General features: G+C 46.7%; 1 protein-coding gene across 1 annotated transcript; it reads right to left on the bottom strand.

The window, feature by feature from the left end:
- Positions 1–1,347: 1,347 nt before the first annotated feature.
- On the bottom strand, positions 1,348–19,557 carry LOC116311595 (nucleus accumbens-associated protein 2-like). Its single transcript, XM_031728752.2, has 8 exons — positions 19,422–19,557; positions 11,020–11,734; positions 10,666–10,889; positions 9,599–9,858; positions 5,256–5,432; positions 5,058–5,163; positions 2,662–2,759; positions 1,348–2,266 (listed from the first exon to the last, which is right to left on the bottom strand). The coding sequence occupies exons 2-8, from the start codon at positions 11,461–11,463 to the stop codon at positions 1,635–1,637; spliced, it is 1,941 nt and encodes a 646-aa protein (XP_031584612.2). The 5' UTR covers positions 11,464–11,734; positions 19,422–19,557; the 3' UTR covers positions 1,348–1,634.
- Between the last annotated feature and the right edge of the window lie 1,506 nt (positions 19,558–21,063).

The raw sequence follows: 21,063 nt of genomic DNA on the forward strand, positions 1-21,063 counted from the left end.
AGCACCTTGGCTGCTGAGTTAGAGCAAAAGAGTGCGATAAAAGAAGTCGTAGAGTTTGCAGAACCGACACAAAGACTGTGAATGTCTTTGTGTTTGCCTGATCACACACTCAGTGACCCTGTCAGGATCACATGTACTCATGCAGAGTCAATCCCAGGCGTGGCAATTTTTTATTGTGCATTATTGTTTGGAAGACTTTAGTGTTTCTATAATCTGTTATATTTCCTGGTAGTACTATATAAAATGTGTTACTCTTGTCTTTCTCTGTGTTTGTTTTTTAACATTTCTTTGCAGCATTCTCGTATTTCTTTATAATATTTGCAGTGTTTTGTAGTCTTATAGCATTTTGTGCATATTTTGCATTTCTTCACTTGTAGCTTTCTTTGTGGACATTTGGCTTTTTCTGATGTCAGCCCCTCGTTATATTCTTTGGACATTTTTAGTTTTCCCTTGTTGTCTTTTAGCATTTATTTGTAGTTTACTAGCACTTTTGTTGTCTTGTAGTAATTGTTTGTATTATTTTAAGCCGTTTTTGTAGCTCTTTGACCTTTTTTGTAGACATTTAGTTCCTCTGGGTCTTCTTTACAGTTTTTTTGTTTTTTTATTGTATCATTTATAGTCTTTTTTAATATTTTATTATTTTATTATTATTATTAAGTATTTCCGTATAGTTTAATCGTATTTCTTTACAGTATTTTATCATATATTTTAGTCTTTTAGCTTTTTGTTGTTTATTAGCATGTTTTCTTCTTGGTTTTGTTTTCAGTGTTTTAGCATTCCCTTATAGTTTTAGCATGTCTTGTAGTTTATTACTATTTTAAATAGAAGAGAATAGAATAATCGTTTAATTGTCCCACAAGGGGAAATTTGGTTGTAACAGCAGCAAGAAAAACACATATACAAACAAACAGGACACAGGACAGAAACATACACAATTTTTTTTTTTACATATATAGCATTTTAGAATCTCCTAGTCATGTAGTATTTTGGTCATCTTTTATCTTTTTTTACACTTCCTTATAGTATTTTAATTATTTAAGTATTTTCTGTACATTTGTAGTGTTTTACAGTAGTATTAATATTTCTTGTGCTTTGGTTCTTTTTAAACATTACTTTGTGGTACTTGATTGATTTTTGTAGTCTTTAACTATTTTCTGTAGTTTTCAAATACATGTGTACTCTTTCAGCATGTGTTGTGTATAAACGTGTCTTGATACTCTTTTAGCGTATTGTTTTGGTTGTTTTAGCAGCTCTTTGTAGTGTTAGCGTATCGGTTCCCTCTGAACTTTTGGAAACTTTGTTTGGGGCACAAATCAAACGGAAACAGCAGATCTGATTATCAAGAAGCTTTATTGTTGTTATCAGAGTGAGTATAATCATCATCGTCATCATCATCATCATCAGTCCTGTTGCCATGGGCCTGTGTGCTGGACTGCAGGAGGCTGTTAGCATGCAGCAGAGCCGAGCAGACAGACAGGTAGTCAGACAGACGGGGCAGAGAGGTAGACAGGTGGACAGGTAGTGAGGTAGGGGAACACACAGGTAGACAGACGAGAGGACAGACAGACAGACGGGTGGGGGGACAGGTAGCTATTGTGTTATTTACATACAGGTAGGCAGATGCATTAGAAAGCTTATTGGCTGTCTTCCAGAGGCTCCACCCCTCGCTCATCTGTGTCAGCCAATGCCCTGTGAGGAGGGGCGGGCTCCGCAGGCTGGGGGGAGGGGTGTGAGGAGGATGAGGAGGAAGAGGAGGAGGAGGAGGATAGGGAGAGGGGGAGGTCTGGTGGTTGTTCAGTCTGTAGCCTCCCGTCCCCCTCCGCCTCACCTCCCATCATCCCCTCCTCCACTTGCCCCCCGCTGGCCCCTCCTCCTCCACGGGACCCAGCGAACTGCAGGTGAGGCAGGAGGGTGGCCGGGGCCTCCTTCTCCCTCTCCCCTGCTGCCTCCCTCTCGCGCCGCTCAGCATACAGCGGGGCCTCCAGGCCGAGGTAGGATGCGCTGAGCTGCCGCAGGTCCAGCTCAAAGTGGCTTCCACTGGACTGTGCCGCCGACTCTGCCCCCTGACTCCCACCTCCTCCAACTGCTCCTCCTTTCTTACCCTTACGGGGGTGGGAGGTTGCAGAGGCTGGGAGGCCCTCGGGGAGGAGAGACTGGATCTTTGGGAGCCAACGTTTGCGGACTCTGCGGGCGTTGGTGCACATGTCGGCTGCAATGACGTTCATCTCGCTCTCCTTAAAGTTAGGAGCAAAGTTCTGACAGTACACTGAGGAGGAGGAGGGGGGGGGGAGAATCTCAATACTTTTTAAAATACAATAAAAGGCAGAAATGATGACTCACAGTGTGTGTGTGTGTGTGTGTGTGTATGAGTGTGTGTGTGTGTATGACTGTCCGTGTGTGTGTGTGTGTATGAGTTTGTGTGTATGAGTCCACACAAACCGGTCCTCACTAATTTAAAGGCCTTTTTGAGGCTCAAAATGTGGTTTTACTGTCAGGGTTACAATTAGGTTATGGTTAGGTTTAGGGGAAGGGTTAGGGTTAGGCATTCATTTTTAATGGTTAGGGTAAGTGGCTAGGGAAAGCATTATGTCAGTGAAGGTCCTCACTAAGATAGCTGAACCGGCTTGTGTGCGTGTGTCAAAGTGTGTGTGTGTGCCTTACGTTTGACAGTGTTTAACACTCGGTTGTCCAGGGGCTTCCGGCTCGGATCATTGGTGGAGGAGCGGATCCCTGTCCCACAGCTATTGGCCAGCGTGTTTCTATGGAAACCATAACAACCCAATCAGCACCTATACCAGCTGTAGGTTCCCCTCCCCCTCCGAGACGTGTGACTGAGCTGTTATGTAAACCAGCTGCTGCCGACTGTCAGAAGCTTCTGGAAGATCTCATACAGCCCCGGGTCACATGGTGTCTGATGATGTCACAGCGTCTGGGTCGATAAGCGTTATAGAGGCACATAAATATGACTGATTGATAAACGTGAGTTTCTGACCATCAGGTTTCACATCGACACTCATCAGGACGAATCCAGGCGTTCATCCACGCGTGACACACGGGTCATCCATCAGTTCACATGTTCATTAATGACATCGGCGTAAAAACGCCTTTCAAAGGCATTTGTATGTCACGGAAACATCAGCAGGTGCGCGCTAACGTTACTGTGGGCCTCGGGGCTGCTGACGCTTCAGAGCCCCCTCCGCTCATGGGAGGAAAGTTCTTAAACATCAAACATAATTACAGGTGACTCCCAAACTTCTATCAGGACGTCAAATGTCCCACCAGGGAGAAAACACTCCAGATCATATTTACTCCAACATCAAGCATGCATATAGAACCATGCCCCTCCCCCACCTCGACCAGTCCGACCACCTCTCCCTCCTGCTCTCCCCAGCCTACACCCCCCTCAGACGCAGTGCCAGGCCCACCACAAAGACTGTTACAACCTGGCCTGAAAATGCTCTCTCCAAACTACAGGACTGCTTCACAGAGACAGACTGGGATATTTTTGAACACCAGGACCTAGAAACTTTCACAGGATCAGTGCTGGACTACATCAAGTTCTGTACTGCAAATGTGACTGTGGACAAACCAAAAACCCTGGATGACCAGCGAGGTCCACTCACTCCTCAAAGCCCGCGACGTCGCCTTCAGGTCAGGTGACAGAGCTCTGTACGGGGCTGCTCGAGCTGACCTGAAAAGGGGGATTAAAAAAGCCAAGACAGACCATAAAAGAAGCATCGAGTCCCACCTGTCCAGCAACAACACATGGGAGGTGTGGCAGGGAATAATAGACATCATAAACCACAGAGGCAGCACTGCGAAAACAGAAAACCCGAGTGTGCAGCTGGCAGAGGAAATAAACAGCTTCTTCGCCCGCTTTGAAACACCACAACAGCAGCACTCATCTGCTTCAGCCCTACTCCCATCCTCATCCTCACCTGGTTCCTGCACCGCTCCACTCACTGTAACGGAGCACGATGTCAGACGTGTGCTCCTAGCAGTGAACCCCAGGAAGGCGGCCGATCCAGACGGAGTATCTGGCAAGGTACTAAGAGCATGCGCACACCAGCTCACCCTCATCTTCACCAGACTCTTCAACCTCTCACTGGACCAGGCAGCCATCCCATCCTGTCTAAAATCAGCCACAATCATCCCAGTGCCGAAGAAGTCTCCCATCTCCAGCCTGAATGATTACCGCCCTGTGGCCCTCACACCGGTAATCATGAAATGCTTTGAGAGACTAGTCCTTCAGCACATCAAGGATTACCTCCCCCCAGAATTCGACCCCCACCAGTTTGCATACCATGCAAACAGATCCACAGAAGACGCCATCGCCACAGCCCTCCACGCTGTGCTGAGTCACCTAGAGCAGCGGCAGAGCTACGTCCGAATGCTCTTCGTGGACTACAGCTCAGCCTCCAATCATCCCGGACATCCTCATCACCAAACTGGTCACTCTTGGCCTCCCTCCTCTCACATGTGCCTGGATAAAGGACTTTCTCACAAACCAGCCCCAGACTGTGAGGCTACGCCCTCATCTCTCCTCCACTCGCACGAAAACAACCTGGCACTGAGCATGATTTTATTTTATATGCTGGAATATGCAGAACATAGGTTTAAATGTTAAACACATTTCTTCCAGTCAGAGACTGTTGCATAAAATTTGATTTTGGCTTGATGCATAAAGTAAAACATTAGGAAATCCCCGTGTAGCATCAGCTCATCAGTGATTTCATAAACACTTCTGTCCATGTGTGCTGAGGAAACACCAGCAACTCGTGAAACTCAAAGTAATCTCATGGTTGTAGCAATACTTTTAAAACTTTCATCAGATATGTAAGGTACCTAAAAACAGAAAAAATAAATGTTTGATCCTTTAAACTTTAACAGGAAAATCAAATACCTGGATTCAACAAACTTACCTTTAGTTCCTAATTCTGGTTTAGTTAAACCAGCCTGATTGGTTGCAGGGTTAAAGGCCACAAGGCACCACAACCTTTATGTTTTCTTTAAACTAAGCTGCTGCATCCGTGTGACTCACCCAGGTAAGAACTCACCTGTCAAAGAAGGTTGCTAACAGCCTCCTGAGCAGCACCTTATGTTTGACTCCAGCACACAGGTGACAGTTCATCAGCTGACCTCGGGTCATGAACACACCTGAACCTGAACACACAAACAGAGAGGTGAGCGTGTGTCACATGACGCTGGGTTACAGGTGTCTGAGATACAGTTGGACAGGTGTTCTGTTGTCCTACCTGCCACCAGTTCCACCTTCTCTCCTGGGTCTCCCTCGGTGTAGAGTGACGGGTGGCACCGATACCCGATCTGACTGATCAAACTGGCGGGAAGTGCCATGTTGTCCCGACCAACCAGCACGCAGGGCCGACGCTCATTAGCCAATGGGAGGGGGAGCATCTCCATCTTCTCTTGGACTGAACCAATGAGAAACAGGGAGGGGAGCGAGTGTCAGGAATCCCAGGAAGTAAAATGACCAAAACTCACCTGTTTGAGTTAATACGTGACATCAGTGGGGCCTGTACGAGCTGAGTGTTAACAAGTCTTGTTGGGGAGTCTATAGAGATTGACAGACCACGTGACTTTCGCGCATTGCATTGTGGGTACAAATGGCAACAAAATCAAAACACTGCATCAAGCACTAGCATTTCCAGCACCGGTAATCATTAATTTTGCGGTTTTAATCCCTACTTCCCCCCAAAACAGTTATGTACAAAACGACAGAGAACACGGCAGGTCCGTACAAAGACAGACTTGACGAAAAGGCAAAAAAAAAAGTAGGAGGAAAAAATCAAACGAGTGAAGGGGTCAGACCCATACGAGCATACAGAGTGGAGTAAGGACGTTAGCGTGCTGCCCAACTTTCATCACGCACATATTTATTATTATATGGTCCTAAGTGTGAGTGCAGACACTCACAAGATGTTTATTAACTTCTGATCCCTCCAACAAGCCCAGGTCCAGTTTACTTTGGTGATTTGGACTATTCTCCTGTACAGGCCAACACATCTATTTGTGGTTTCAGGTTGTAGTATTACACAACATTTTCAGATCTAATAGAAATAAAATGAGTGTTTCGTAATTCATTCAATTTATTGTCTTTATTTATAACTGGCACTATTGTTTCATTCTATTATAGAATCTTACAGGAAAGACGCAAAATTGTAAAAATCCATCATGCTTTATTAGCTGCTTTGGTGAAAAACAAATCAACAATGCAAAAAAAAATACCAACATTGCAAAACAACATACTGGAAAACAGTTATTCATCACTTGATTGCTTCAATACAACCCTTGGGCACATATATGCGGGACGTTTCGTGGCTGTTTTGATGTCGCTCTCTCTCTTAACCGATCAAATCTGGCTGTGGTAGCAGCTTTAAACTCGGTCTGACCCAGGCTGATAGAGGTGCCCAGTCTGGATCGCATTCCAGCATTTTGTAGGCTGGTTTTCCTACAAAACACAACAAACATTAGCCCGCAAAGCCACAGTGAACAAAGCAGCATAGCGCAGCGAATTCAATTCAAATCAATATTATTATTGTAACCTACATCAACAATTATGTTGTGATAAATTACGTAATAACTACAACAGAAGACTTACCTTTGTGGAAATGCTTGGAGCAGACTAACATGTGAGCTGGAGTGTTCTGGGACGTTATATTTGGTCTTCCAATGGCTGCAATCCAGGCCATCCGTCGGCTCTTTGTTACTTCGGAAACATAAACAATTTCTCTTCCACGACGTAATCCGATAAAACCTGATCTCTTTACCCGTCGGCTTCCCGTAGCTGTCATGCGACCGGCTATTGCAGTTAATAATACAACAGCTTCTTGCCATTTTTGTGTTTCTTTTTATGGCTGTGTGACCGTTTTCATGTGAAAGCCTGCGTGCGGTAGTACCGCTTGCCACTCATTCCCAGAATCCTTTGCGGTTTTACCCCGGAATGACGTCACATTTTCAGTCTCTATAGCTGTGTCCCAAAACGTCGGCTGCATCCTTCGGAGGACCCGGCCTTCGCGGTCTACGTGGGCCGGGTCCTTTGAAGACCGAGAAGGCCGGAAGTGCGAGGCTGTGAAATGGGACGGTCTAGCCTTCAGATTTGCGTCACCGCTGTCTCGGTGGAGTTTAATAAACTCGGCCGTCTGCTCCTTGCTATCTAAAATATAACAGGACACTGGTGTACATTCTCGACCGTCTCACACTTCTGTTTAATCAGTTTTCTTTTTGACATTTATTCAGCTGTGTGAAAACCAAGGAGGAACCCACCCGATGGATTAATAAAGTTTTATTTAATCTAATCTAATCTAATAATTTTGATCTCAGCCAAACCGATTTACTCCGGAACAAATAAAACACAGAAAAAAGCCAAACAATTACATTCTTAAGTTATCCGAGTGACTTATATATCATGTTTAACCTGAGTAGCGAAAAGACAGCGGGGTCTGAAACGATGAAGCCGGAGTCCGCTGCTCGCCGCTCGAAAGTGACCATTGAACCCCCCGGCTAGCTATCGAGCTGGTGGGTAACAGACGTCTCCGAAAACGTCGGAGCACTTTTGCAAATATGCGATGTCTTGATAAACCGAGCAGATATTTGAAATTTACACAGCTACATTCTCGCCTGAAAATATGTTAAAAGTTTATTTTGTGACCCAGAAAGATTAATAAGAGTAATATTAAAACTTAGTAGCTGCCGCCATTGTTGGAAACTGGAATTGGCTGGGCTGTGCTATGAATTCTGGGATATGGTGGGCCACGAAGGACACACCCGACCCATCCTTCAAATTCGGGGAAATGAAGGACACATTTGTCGGCTGCATTTGTCGGAGTCTACGAATTGGGACAGCCTTCGTCGCTGGGCTGTGACGTAATCGGCCTTCAAATGGGGCCTCCGGAGGATGCAGCCGACGTTTTGGGATACAGCTAATGAAGTGACATTAAAAACATAGAAAATCACCAAAAAGGCAGAGAACCCACAGGATGACGTTTACATAGTCACCATGGTAACACCTCGAGAATCGTCCTATTAGGAAAGTTAGTGGACAAAAGGACCCAAAACCTTTACCTGCTCTAACATCTTATTTCATAGTGTAATCTTCACATATCCACACACACACTCATCATCCTTACAGTGTCAGTGACTGTGTGATGGCTGAAATCAGTCCACACACTCACCTCATTAGTCTGGTTTGCAGGTAAACATGTATTTCAGTCATATCATTCATTCATTTCTAAACTTAAACCTAACAGTGATATTATAAAGTGCACAGATTAGCACTGTGTGGGGTGTGTAAATATATTGTTTTATGTTAATTATGTTTCTGTTTCTTTGAGTTACCTGGTTTGGGGAGGTGCTTCCTGTCTGGGTGAAAGGTGTGACCAGCGGAACCAGCCATGTGCTTGTCAGCAACACGACTGTTTTAGGTTTAGTGTTGTTTTGTTTCTAGTTAGTATTGGTGTTTGTTCTGTTTCCCCTGTTGTCTGTAAACGGTTCGGCCAAACCACGTAAAGGTTACCCTCCTGTGTGTTTGTGTTTAGGTCAGTTTGTGAGTTAAGTTGTGTCTACTTTGTTTGGGTAGTTAAGTTTCTGTAGGTCACTTTTTGAGTAGAGTTATATTTAGCTGACCTGTTTTACGGGCCCATTAATTATATTTTGAACTTTGTCTTTTTAAACTTTTTAGGGGGTAAAATAAAAAATCCCACTTTGGAGACATTTCTCCTGTGTCCTGTGTGTCTTCGCTGCTCGGTCCCTCACTCACTGTGTCTTTAAGAATTTGCTAGCTTAGCTTAGCTTATAGCTGACTCGCTAGCATGCTCACCCGTCCCTCCTGCACTTTGTTCAGTTACTCCTCGGCCTCCTTTAGCAGTAATGATACTTGTAATAAATGTAGCCTGTCTGCAGCTCTGGAGGCCAGGATCACTGAATTGGAGACTCCGGCACCCTCCAAACACCCCTAGCCAGCCAGGCCCCTGTAGCCGGTGCAGAAGGTAGCGTAGGCCCCGCTAACTCAAGACAACAACTTATTTAGCATGTGTCATTTGTCCTCAGCGTGGCTGGCTCAAATGCTTTTGTAGGGGGGGGTTCTCTTTAATCGCTTTGAAATGGTCAGAAGTGACCAAAAATGAACTACAGACCTGCTTGAATCAGTTCGGGGCAGAAAACATATCCTTGGAAACAGGAGAACTGGGTAACCGGAGCCCCTGTTTACAGGATGTTATTTGAATAAAAAAGGAAATATTTTGCATATTTTTCAAAGGAAGTGCCCATGTGACTTCTGTTATCAATTACTGCCTTTTTGTTTTAGACGAGGTATTAAACTGAACACCAACGTTTTACTGCATCCATCCATTCTCTTCCTCTTATCCCTCTCAGGGTGGCGGGGGGCTGGAGCCTATCCCAGTCTGTCGCAGGGCTAACCCACTGTCACCACCTGCTTGCTCATAGGGGGTCATGTGATTGTTGGGGTTTCTCTGCATTATTATAGGCTGCTTACCTTACAATATAAAGCACCTCGAGGAACTGCTGTTGTTATTTTGTGATGTATAATTGATATTGATTTGGGTGGTGGATAAATACTCACTGTAGGGGTTTCCGGGGTGTCCATAGATGTGCTGATAGAGTCCGGGGTGTACAGCGTTGCCGTAGTAATCTTCCTCCAGCTCTTCCTCGGTGGGTGGGTGGGATGGGGGAGAGTCTGTGGGGAGACTGGATCCTCCTGGACTGGAGCGACCCCCGCCTGCCAGCAGATAGGACTGCAGACCCGGAACCAGCCCTCCACCTGCACCCAGGTAACACAAAGCCGTGCTCCTGGAGGACTGGAGCTCTGCTGCAATGTCCACTCTGAGGAGAGAACCAGCAGGAGAAGAATGGCATCACAAACCTTCATCAAGGTCCAAACACTCGTCCCGGGTACACAGCTGAGGGTGGGATCCATTTATCTGGGATTCTAATACCAGGGATCAGTTACAGGTACAAAGGTATATTTAATCCAGGTCGCCTCATACACAATACCAAACTTCATACGTAGAGTTAGAGTCAGGCAAAAACCTGACAGTGTAAAAGATGGATCTATCCACTTTGTGACCCTGCACCCTCATTGGTCATCGACTCATCATTCACAAAGTAGACCCTCCCCCCCGTCATCTCCTAAATGAACGTCAGCTTTGATTCAATGACAGCGTCCTCGATGTGGCCACTCCTGGTGTTGACGTTAAAGCAGCATCAGCAAATCACTCTCAAGGCAAGTTCACTGAGCTTTGGTAAGCAGTTAGCACAAGCCACATGTTAGACTGCTAGGGTCACTGCCACACTGTCTCCTCCATTGCTTCCATTACAGCGAAGTGTTGGATCCACAGCTCAGTTCAGCAGCACAGGAAGTCGTCCCATCCGAGGTGAGAGAGGCCTGGAAAGCATGTGTGGGAATTCTCCCTGAAGATTTCCTGCAGTCATCCACGCAGACTTTAAATAAGTGTGTGATATGAGATAAAAACATCATGTATGACACACACATAAAGCATCATTTGTTCTTTCTTTTCCGTCTGGTTACTGAACAGGTGGGCGGTCCTCCACCCTCTGCGTCTGGACTGGGCAGACATCTCTGACTCGGTTTGGAATAATCTTTCCAACACTGAGAAAACATTTCCTCACCTGGTCTCCTCTCCTCCTCCTCCTGTTCCTGCTGCTCCTCCGGCCTCCTCTGCAGGAGGCGTGTCGGCTCGCTCCTGTTTGATCCTGCTGACGGCAAGCAGCAGCTCCTCGGGGCTCAATGCCGGCTGGTCTGGACTTACTTCCTGCAGCTGGGGGGCGCCATGCTGCTGCTGCTGCTGGGCTGTCTGGGTGTCAAAGCCCCCGAGCTCGTCTGCTGAGGTTGTCTGTAAACATAAACGTTTAAATACAGTTACAAAGAGAAGAAAAACACATAAACAGTCTCCTGTGGTAGCTGCAGTTCTCCTGATGTCCACTAGATGCTGCTGTCTCCCACTAACCTCTGTTTAGACCCACCTGTGAGTCACAGCAGAGCGGTGAGGAGGCAGAGGAAGCCTTCATCATCATCAGCTCCATGCCGCGCTCCACGATGTTCTGGATCTGCAGGTACCCGGCGGTGTACATGAGCACCAGCTGCTCGCTGGCCGCCATGCTGAGGCGTCCCGTGTAGCAGAAGGACAGAATCTGCTGGAAACACGTCGGCGTCACTGAGGACGGGAGCTCGAACACCGCCTGGGAGGAGGAGTCGGAGGAAGAGGAGGCGGAGTCGGCCGCAGAGCTGAACAGGTCTCTGAAGTAGAGTGAGGAGGCGGCAAGGACAGCCCGGTGCGCCTTGAAGGCCTGACCCTGCACCAGGATGGAGACGTCGCAGTAGTGACCCAGCAGCCGCTGCTCGTTCAGGCTGCCCAGCACGCTGCTGCCGAAGTCGGGGATCTCCACCTGCAGTAGCCCCTCCGACATGGTGGAGGCCGTCGGCTCGCTGAGGTCGCAACGGGAAGTGGACGGCGGTTCGATGACAGTCCTGGTGAGCCAGAGCTGGGCTGACGGATGCAGACAGCGGGGCGTTTAGGTGTCAGGGATGCTGCAGAAAGTTCCTCCAAAAAGTCTGAGGTCCATAATGCTGGTGCAGAACAAACAGTGAGGTCAAAGGTCAGCAAGGAGGCGGGGGGTTCAGGTTGAGAAGGAGGCGGTCAATCATTAAGATGCAGATCAGCTCGGTCCAGAGAAACAGCTGAAATGTAGAGAGGGAGACAAAAGGAGGAGAGGTCAAACCCTCACGGCGTCTCACGTGCCCGCAGAACAAACCGAGGACATGTTTAACCCACACCTGCTCACCGACACGGAAACAGGAAAACCTCAAACCTGCTGCAGACAGCCGAGCGTCTCCCGCGGAGCGCCTCTAGAGTCCAACAAACAAACACACTGAGCGTGCTCAAACACAGGGCATCAGAAACATCAGGTCCACCCATTCAAACCTGTGATAACCTTATTTAAACCCATTAAACGGATCGAAAAGCCGTTTCATCGAGTCTGTTTGTTTAAAAATAAAAACACTGATGATTTTAACATGTTGGAAATAAATATTCTATTCAGTTTTGTTTTCATTGTAAGTCTGAGTGCAGAGAGAAAAAGTCAAACTGACCACAGGTTTTAGTCCAAATTCATGAAACTTTATTATCGCTCAGGTAAGATTTAGACCCAAAACGAGTGGTCAGACATTTAAATAATGTTTGCAGAGAGTGGCCGAGGTGTCTGTTTGAAGAGTCTTTGACTTCAGTGTAAAGAACAACCCTTCATAACACCTGACGGAGGAAGTTTTTATACTTCACATTAAGGGATACAGTTTGCCTTTTTGGGGGCGTGGCCTCTTTGACTGACAGGTGGAGGCTACACGGGTGGCTGTAGCTGCGAATGGTCTGCTAGGTTTCACCTGAACTGGACATCTGGATCGTGTTTACTAAGAAGGCGGAGCTTCAGTTTAGAGAAATTTGAGGATTTTGATTGGATGTTGCTGATGTCATCACTGACCACTCTGCTCTCTCATCCAGATGTGGTCACCTCTGGAATGAAAAACCAACATGGCGGTGCCTCAAATGCTGACGCTGAAGCTTGAAAATACTGTTTTTGTATTATGATGTCACTGTGGATTCATCAGGTGATCAGAGAGTGACACAACTAATAACGCCAAAGTGAATTCATCTCAGAAAGCCACACTATGGTTGGTTTCTGGGGAATTCGGTGTTTTTAGTTATGACTGATGATTCTGTGTCTTTGTCTCGCGACCTTTTCAATGAAGCTGCATTTAGATATCCTTTCAAAATAAGATGCACTTATGACGGCTGCCGAGTGACGCGGTTACTTTTATACAGTTGAAGATCTTGGAGCTGCCCCTCGGCAAGCTTCTGGAAGTTGATCAATCAGAAGAAAGTGAACGTTTCTGCACACTTTCTGTTGAGTGGTTGGATCTCTAGGTCACGCTCAAAGCTGTTTGTCTGTGAGGTGGAGGTGTGGATAAATAAACAGGTGAAGTGCAGACAGAGGTGTTTGCTGAGAGTCAGGTGATCAGGAGGCAGCGTTCAGTCTGACTCATCAGTGTCTAAAACAAGGAGCTGAAGTCTGAGGCTCACAAACACGGAGGCTTTGTAAGGAAATGTATTCATGGGTGAGTCATTGAGCAGCCGGGTTGGCCTGACGGACGAGGGGCATCTCGACCGCTTCGGCTGGCGTCTGTGGAAAGACACTGAGCATCTCACAAGAGGGTTTGGTCAGAAATATTCGAGGTGAGGAACCTCGGCACGCCGGGAGGAGGAGCCACAGTGCGGATGGTGTGCTGAGCGCGTCTCCATCAGAGCGCTGTTGTTTTTGAACCAAATGATTGATTTAGAGAGGATGACGTATCATTACAGACAAATCTGATCAGGTCATGTAAGTGGCAGCTGTGAAGCCACGGAGGGTTTTATTTTTCCTGTTTTGCCTTTAGTTTGGAAATTCTGATTGTTTTAAAATCATCCCGAGTCACTGTAGTGAAAAATGTACCAATTTAAGGGTTTACCTTCAGTCAGCTTTGAGGATGAATCAGAAATGCTGCAGTTACAGCAAAGTGATGCCAACGTGTGGGCAAAGCTACGGCAGGTGGGCTGAGAGAAGGGACACGGCGTTTGAAAAGCTGCATCTTTGTTCAAACTTTATATGACTTTACATCTACAGACGGGACGTCCTTTGGGACTACTTCCATAATCAAACTTCTGCTATTCTGAATGAATCTGAACTAATGAAACAGCTTTGCAGTTCAAGCATTTGTTACTACCTGTTTTCTTCTTTTTTCTTGTTTGTTGCCTGAACTATCTCTTCATTAGTCGGAAAAAACTTAATTTGGAAACTAAATTCAACAACAAAGCCACTAGACGATGAGAACAAGTTGGTGAAAAGGAAATCCTTGCTTCTCTGCTGGTGTGATGGCCATGTATGAGCTGCCAGAGGTTGTTAATCCTTCCAAATGTATTTACTGTCAAACCTTCAACCGTGAAGTACACTAGTCCCTCGCTACAACACGGTTCCATTTTTGCTGCTTCGCTGTTTACCAGATTTTTTTTGTGCAACTTTGCTTTTTTTTTGTTTTTTTTTTTTTTCTTACAGCGCACTGTGTTCTGCATCCTGATTGGCTGTAGACCACTGTCAATCTCCTCCGTGCCGTGTCTCCTGTACAGTACAGAATGCGGTCAGCTTGTCAAATTTACATAAATCTTCGATCGCTAGCAGTGTGACTCTGAAGTGCTGTACTGTATGTTTATACGTTTTCTCCCCAACAAACACAACAATGTCGATGAAACTTTTTGCACCATCAAAGGCACCTGCAGTAGCACCCAAAGGCGGAGGAAGATGGTAACCATCGCACAAAAAGTTGGACTTCTGCTTAATGCTAAAGGAAGTTAGAAGTTACTGTATTTTTCGGACTATAAGGCGCATTAAGCGAAACAAAACAGTCAAACTTTACTCAACTCATTCTCCTTGCTTCCTCTACTTCCATACCATTGATTCATTAATGTTGAATTCTCTGCCAGCTGCTCTATTCCCATGTTCTGGACCTGAAAACAGGGTTTGATCTTTGGTTTCAGTCTATAATACTGGGCTTATTTTTCTATGAAGGTTTGAACTTTGAGAGAGTTTAAACAAGAGAGAAATGTGTGAAAATGTTCATGCCTGTCTGAGAAAAGTGTATAAAGTGTGTAGTGAGGGGTTTTACAGCCTTAAAACATCTATAATGATTGTAAAAAATAAAGGTGGCTACTTCATGGATTTCACCTATCGCGGGTTATTTTTAGAACGTAACTCCTGCAATAAACGAGGGACCGCTGTAACTCAAGCAGTCAGTAGGATACTACATTTAAGAAACTATATTTATGTGGGGCCTCCCTGCTGCTACGGAGTCGGGGCGGTCTGCTTCTCCCCACCGCAGGGAAAAGGGTAACACCACCTGGGTCTGGGTGCAGTTTCCCCCTCCAGGGGCAAGGGTACCTAGACCCGGTTCTTAGAGTACGCTTGGGGAGAGTGATTATGTGTACAGCGTCTCTTTATGTCTGTCTCCACGTTGGTTGAGTGTGGAATAATTGCTTATGAGAGCATGAGGGTGGGAATGGATGTTTGTATCTGTGTGTGCCTGTATGTCTGTGTCTATATGTCAGGTTGGGTATCAGACGCCACCTCTCTGGGGACATCTCAGGCCCTCCAAGGTTTGGAGGCCTATCTCCCCCCACCACTTCCCCTGCCGGTGGCAGACGCCCTCAGACATCGGTGCGTTGGTGGTTCTGTGTGTCCGGGGGTGGGCGCCCAGGTACACACTGGCTCACTCCTTGGCGGCTGCTTATCGGGGCCTGGAGCCTGGGGCTCGCTCGGGCCACTTCGGGGATGGGGTGCCCTCGGCCTCTCGGCCCGGAGCTCGGTCACTCAGGCACAGCTGGCTGCCGGGCGGAGCTCACGGGCACGTCACTGCAACCCCCTGGCTTCTGCTCGCGGCTGCTGAGTGACCCCTCATCTGGGACTCTCCTCAGCTCTTTCTGGGATAGCATGCTGCTGCCCTCTGTTGGTCTTCCTTGGTCTCTTGTGTTCTGGGGGCCTCTGGATGTCTGGAGTTTTGATCTCCTCCATACCTGCTTCATGCCCTGGAGGACGGGGCAGTGCCCCCCCACACCCTCTAGCAGATCATTACATGAAGGAACCTTTAAAAAAAAAAAAAAACAAGCGCGTCCATGCTCACAGGTGCACACACAGGTGATCACACACAAACTACATCCTTTTTGGCTCCTACCTCAAAGCACACTGTGCGCTGTCGATCTTACGTGCTGCACAATAATGTTTAATATTTAGTATTTACTGTCATATTCCCATAGATCATCGTGATGATGTTTATTACTCTCGTTTTCTTCTTCTTGCTTTCTTTTTTCTTTCTCAACAGGTGATCCAGGTGATCGATATATGTATTTTTTGTCTGCTTATTCTGTTGGTTTTTGGTTTTTGCCCTTTTTCCCCGTCCCTCTTCTCAGCTGATTTTCTTTCCCTCAGTAAAGTCTGTCCCGCATACAACAAGTGAAAATAAAATAAACAATTAAAGGTGAATCAAATGGACCATTACGGCAAGGCTGGGATGGTCCATTTGGTAAAGTAAATCCGTTGGGCATCTTTCTTCACCTTTAGACAATAATTCTGATGGCAAAAGAACCAAACGGGACAGGTTTAAAAAGAAAAAAGAAAAAAAAAAAAAGAAACTATATTTACATGGAAAGTGTTTCATTCAAACTGCAGCTGACTTTCAGTTTAAGGTGTTTGCTTTGCTTTGTTCCGGTGTTCCACAGGGATCAGTACCAGATCCACTGTTGTTACATAAAGAATGGACGGTGTGTGTATACGCAGATGACACCGCCCTGTATGAAACCTAAAATTGTGCTGATTTTAACAAAAAGATGGGAACATTTGTTCAGTACATGAATGAAATGTGCAAAATCAGATGTGTTCAGCATCTGTCAGAGTTTCCTCACGTGTTTCCTTTGGTGTAACGTTTTAGGCTAAATGGTAAAAACACTCATTCGCTTCTGCCACTAACCAGACTTTGGTCAAGTCAGAGATCATTTAATGAACTTATTAATTTAAAGTTTGTTCTAAATTGTTTTTGTTTCTCAGCTTTTCAAAAATGTTGGGAATACAGAGAAACCCGACAAAATGTAACTTCTTACCCTGAATTTTAGCTTTGAGATGTCACCTTGAGCCGACTGTTGTTATGAACTGGCTCTATATAAACTGAATTGAAGATCCTGAAGCAGTGTTTGTCCTTTAGTGAGAGAAAAGCTGATGTTCTTTCTGTTCCAGTTCAAAGTGTCTGCTGTCCTCCAGGACAAACATGATGAAATGTAAAAGCATATGTGTTGGAGTCTAATATCATCTCCACAGAAAGTTCCACACTGCTGCAGAGATTTAAAACTGAATGTGTGTCAGTGCTGGGACAGCCTTACAGTGACACCTTGTGTTTTGGAGGGTTTTATTTTCATGTGATAACACGATGATGTTTGAGTTCTTAAAGACAACAACAGCTAAAGTCTGTGTCCAATGAGGGGCTTTCAAAGCTTCTCCTGCATGATTTTGCCTGAAAGACTAAACTCAGGGAGCAGAACTCTGTATGCAGTTTTGACATAATCATCCATGAGCTCACTATAAATAAATAATGGCCAGAGACATGGACCCAGACCCAGACCTGTGGTCCAGTATAGTCCAACAGACTCAGCTAAAGTCCAGCAAACTCCACTACAGTTCAAACAGCCCAGCATAGTCTGCTCAAGTCCAACAGAGCCCTCTGCAGTGCTACAGTCCAGCTGAGTCCAACACAGTCTCCTATAGTCTACCAGGTCCTTGTACACCCCACTATGGTCCACTATAGTCATGTAGAATCCAGCACAGTCCACTGTAGTCCAGAACCAGTCCCTATTGTGCATGAGAGTCAACTACAGTCCAACCAAGTCCTTTACAGACCACTTCAGTTTAGTATAGTCTGCTAAAGTCCAGAAGAGTCCTCTGCAATCCAATGTCAAGGAAGTTCTCCTGTAGTCTACCAGAATCCCACACAGTCCACACACTGCTTTGGCTCTCGGAGGAGGCGGACACACTTTTTCTCCTCTCCCTTATCTTCCCTGCTTAGTTCTTATGTCCTTGTCTAGTCTCGTGTTTTTTTTGTATTACTTTCCCTGGAACACTCTCTCACAGTCTGTGTCTAAAACCTAAAAGAGAATTATGGATTTGATCAACTGGTCTCTGAATGCTATTGACACCCTTTTCTCAACGAGAAGTCTGGGCTCGGGAGAGCCCGAGTGCCCTGGAGGGACCTTCCCTGCCGGATACACGATGGACGGGTGGCAGAAATGGAGGATCGTGTGCCTGGCGGGACTGTCGATCGAGGACGCTGAAGATATCTACCTATTCGGAACCATGATAACAGGGTTCTTGCTGATCGGAGCTGGCCTGGCCCTGGCTTATCGGAGAATTAAGAAAGCGGAACCGGCTGTTCAAACCCCCACAAGGCTGCCCGCTGGGATTGAATCAATGGGACGAGGTGCGGCTTCTCAGAAAGGGCTCACGGAAGGCAGCATGGTTAAGAGCTTGGAGGCGCTTGCGGCTGCAGTGAATACTCAGAATAACATCTCTGAGCGGATATTGGGACACATCAGGGAAGAATCCGCTCAGAACAACACCTATGGGCGGAAGCTGGAATACATCACGGATCAGTTGGCTGTGGTCGTGAGGTCTCAGAATCTGCTCTGTGAGCAAAAGAGTGACAAGATCACGGAATCGACGGCTAATAACATCATGGAGAAACTCGCAGCTATCCAACAGGAGATTGAGAGACCAGTGTCGGAGTGTTAAAAACAGCTTGAAATTCTCATGAGCTGTTTGCAAAAAGAAAAATCACCATCATAATGCGGCTACCCCTTCGGCGCCAGCTGTGGGCTCAAGGCTGGAGCTGAACAAAAACTCCCTGATAACGACTGTGTTAACGGTCCCAGATCAGATGTACACACTGGAACTCTTTCCCATGTTGCTTGTCTGTGTTTATTGTGCTATGGTGTGTTGATATCTGTGCATTCCTGTATTATCCTTTTGTGTTACATATTTCGATGTTTTTTTCCTCGCTACCTGGCCTGACCTGTCTCCCCAATGTGATGTTTGTATTGTATGTACGGTCGTCAAGGTCTGTCATCTCGGTTGTGGGCAAAAGACCTGCAACTGACAAATAAAGGCTATCTCATCATCTCATGATAGTCCACTACATTTTAGGACAGTCTACCAAAGTCCAACAGAGTCCCCTACAGTTCAACCAAGTCCACCACACCCCACTACAACCAAGCAGGGTCCAGTACAGTCCACTGATGTCCACTACAGTCATCTACAATCCAGCAGACTCCTCTATACTCTGCTAAAGTCAACCAAGTCCTCTGCAGACCACTACAGTTCAGAATATTGTGCTGAAGTCCAGCCAAGCACTCTGCGGCTCACTACAACCCTGCAGGATCCTCTATAGTCCTCTACAGTTCAGGACCGTCACCTACAGTCCAACAGAATCGTCCCCAGTGGACTGGAGCTCAGGACAGTCTGATACCACCCAGTCGAGTTCTGCACAGTCCACTGTAGTCCGGCAGAGTTCGGGACAGTCTGCTACAGCCGATTCCAGGTGAGTGGATCTCAGAGTTGAGCTCAGTGTTTTTGTTGTTTACGGAGCAGCAGACAGACAGACAGACAGCTCAGAGTGAGGAACAGAGTTTGACAGAGCGACAGACAGACAGGTTAAACAGACAGTTTAAGAGTGCCGGGACAGACAGACAGACAGCAGAGAGACAGCCAGAGGAGGACGGATGTCAGAAAGAGAGACACCTCCTTACCTCCTCTCTGCTCCTCTTCCTCCTCTGCTTTTCCTCCATGCAGCAGGCAGGACGGCTGGCAGGGAGAGGTTTTCTTCTTCTCCTGCGCTCAGTCAACGCATCGTCTGGTGTGTCACAGGAGGGGGGAAGGGAGGGAGGAGGGGGAGGCAGAGACACAGCAGACAGCCGAGGAGGAGGAGGAGGAGGAGTCATCTGAGGACAGCAAGGGAGCTAATGCGGCTAACTGCCCTGCAGAGGACGAGAGAGAGAGAGGGGGGCGGGCGAGCATGCATTACATAGAACACGCTGCAAGGTTGAACATTACTCATGAAAACTCGCTAAAAACACACATGTAGGCTGTCACACACACTGTCACACACACACCACTCCACGTGTGTGTCAGTGTGTGTGTGTGTGTGCGTGTGGTATGACTTGGCTAAATGCACAGCGCTGCATTGCAGTGCTGAGGCTGAGTTGGCATGCCGAGTACATAGCGTGCATACTGCGACTGTGTGCCAGGCTGACACACACACACACACACACAAGTTTATATCGCTGTCTCTGTGAGGACATCTGCTGTATGTACAGCCACCCACAGCCCCTGATCCTGACCCCCAAACAAAGTTTGAACAATCACACAGTCCTTTAAAGGAGCGTGACACACAGAGGCCAAAGTGTCCTCGCTCTGATGGTGAAACAGCCGTGCTTGGTCCTCACAGCGATAGTCACACCAGCACACACAAACACAAAGCAGCAGTTTTGCAGCCTCAGCTTCCATCAACACTTACAGTTTCTAACACGAGAGAGAGACAGCTACTGTAGAGAGACAGACAGGGCTGGTGTCTGTGTTTAATGGGTGGGTGGATGCTGAATGTGTGAGGGAGGGGGGAGGAGGAAGAGGAGGGGGTGCTAAGGCTAAATAAGGATTCGTACAGTAGCTCTGTGTGTGTGTGTGTGTGTTTGTTCATGTCTTTCTGTGTTTATGTAGACATATTGTGGTTGAAATCTGTCCTGCTGAGGACTTTCCTGCACTGTGACGACATTGTTTGGTCCTCAGCCCTACAAAGGGTCACCTTCAGGGTCAGGTGAGGTCAGGTGAGCAGGCCTGCACTGCCAGTCAGCTTGCTACCTGCTGACGTACAGACTCTGTGGTCTCCAGCATCGGTCGAGGGTCTCGTCTTTGTGCTGCAGTTCTTAGAAAAACTCTTCACTGCTCGTTCTCAGTGTCTCCAGCTCTGTAACAGCTCTGATTACACGCAGCGTGTCTTTAAAACCGCACTGTGTCCTGACACCAACGTGCCACTACCACTGTGTATGTGGAGCTGAGGATTGGGACTTTTTCACAGCAGGTTAATGACTGACCTCAAGCTGTGGGTGGACCATCTCAGCTGAAGTTTGCTCTTTGTTCAGCATCGTCTTCCTGTCATGTGATGGTGTTGTGTCCACCTTCCAAGACCTTTAAGAAGAACTTTACTGAGAACAGTGTAACCCTCATCCTCCAACGTGCTGTGAATGTTTTAGTCTGATCACAGATCTGTAGCCACCAGGCAGCACATCGTTATCTGTCAGCTAGCCTGACTTCAGCAAACCTGCTGTTCAGTTTTCAGGAAATCAGAATATTGCATAAAGCATGATTGCAGTACTGTATCCTATTACAGATTCA

This window comes from Oreochromis aureus, linkage group 12 (genome assembly GCF_013358895.1).
Source record: "Oreochromis aureus strain Israel breed Guangdong linkage group 12, ZZ_aureus, whole genome shotgun sequence".
NCBI lineage: Eukaryota > Metazoa > Chordata > Actinopteri > Cichliformes > Cichlidae > Oreochromis > Oreochromis aureus.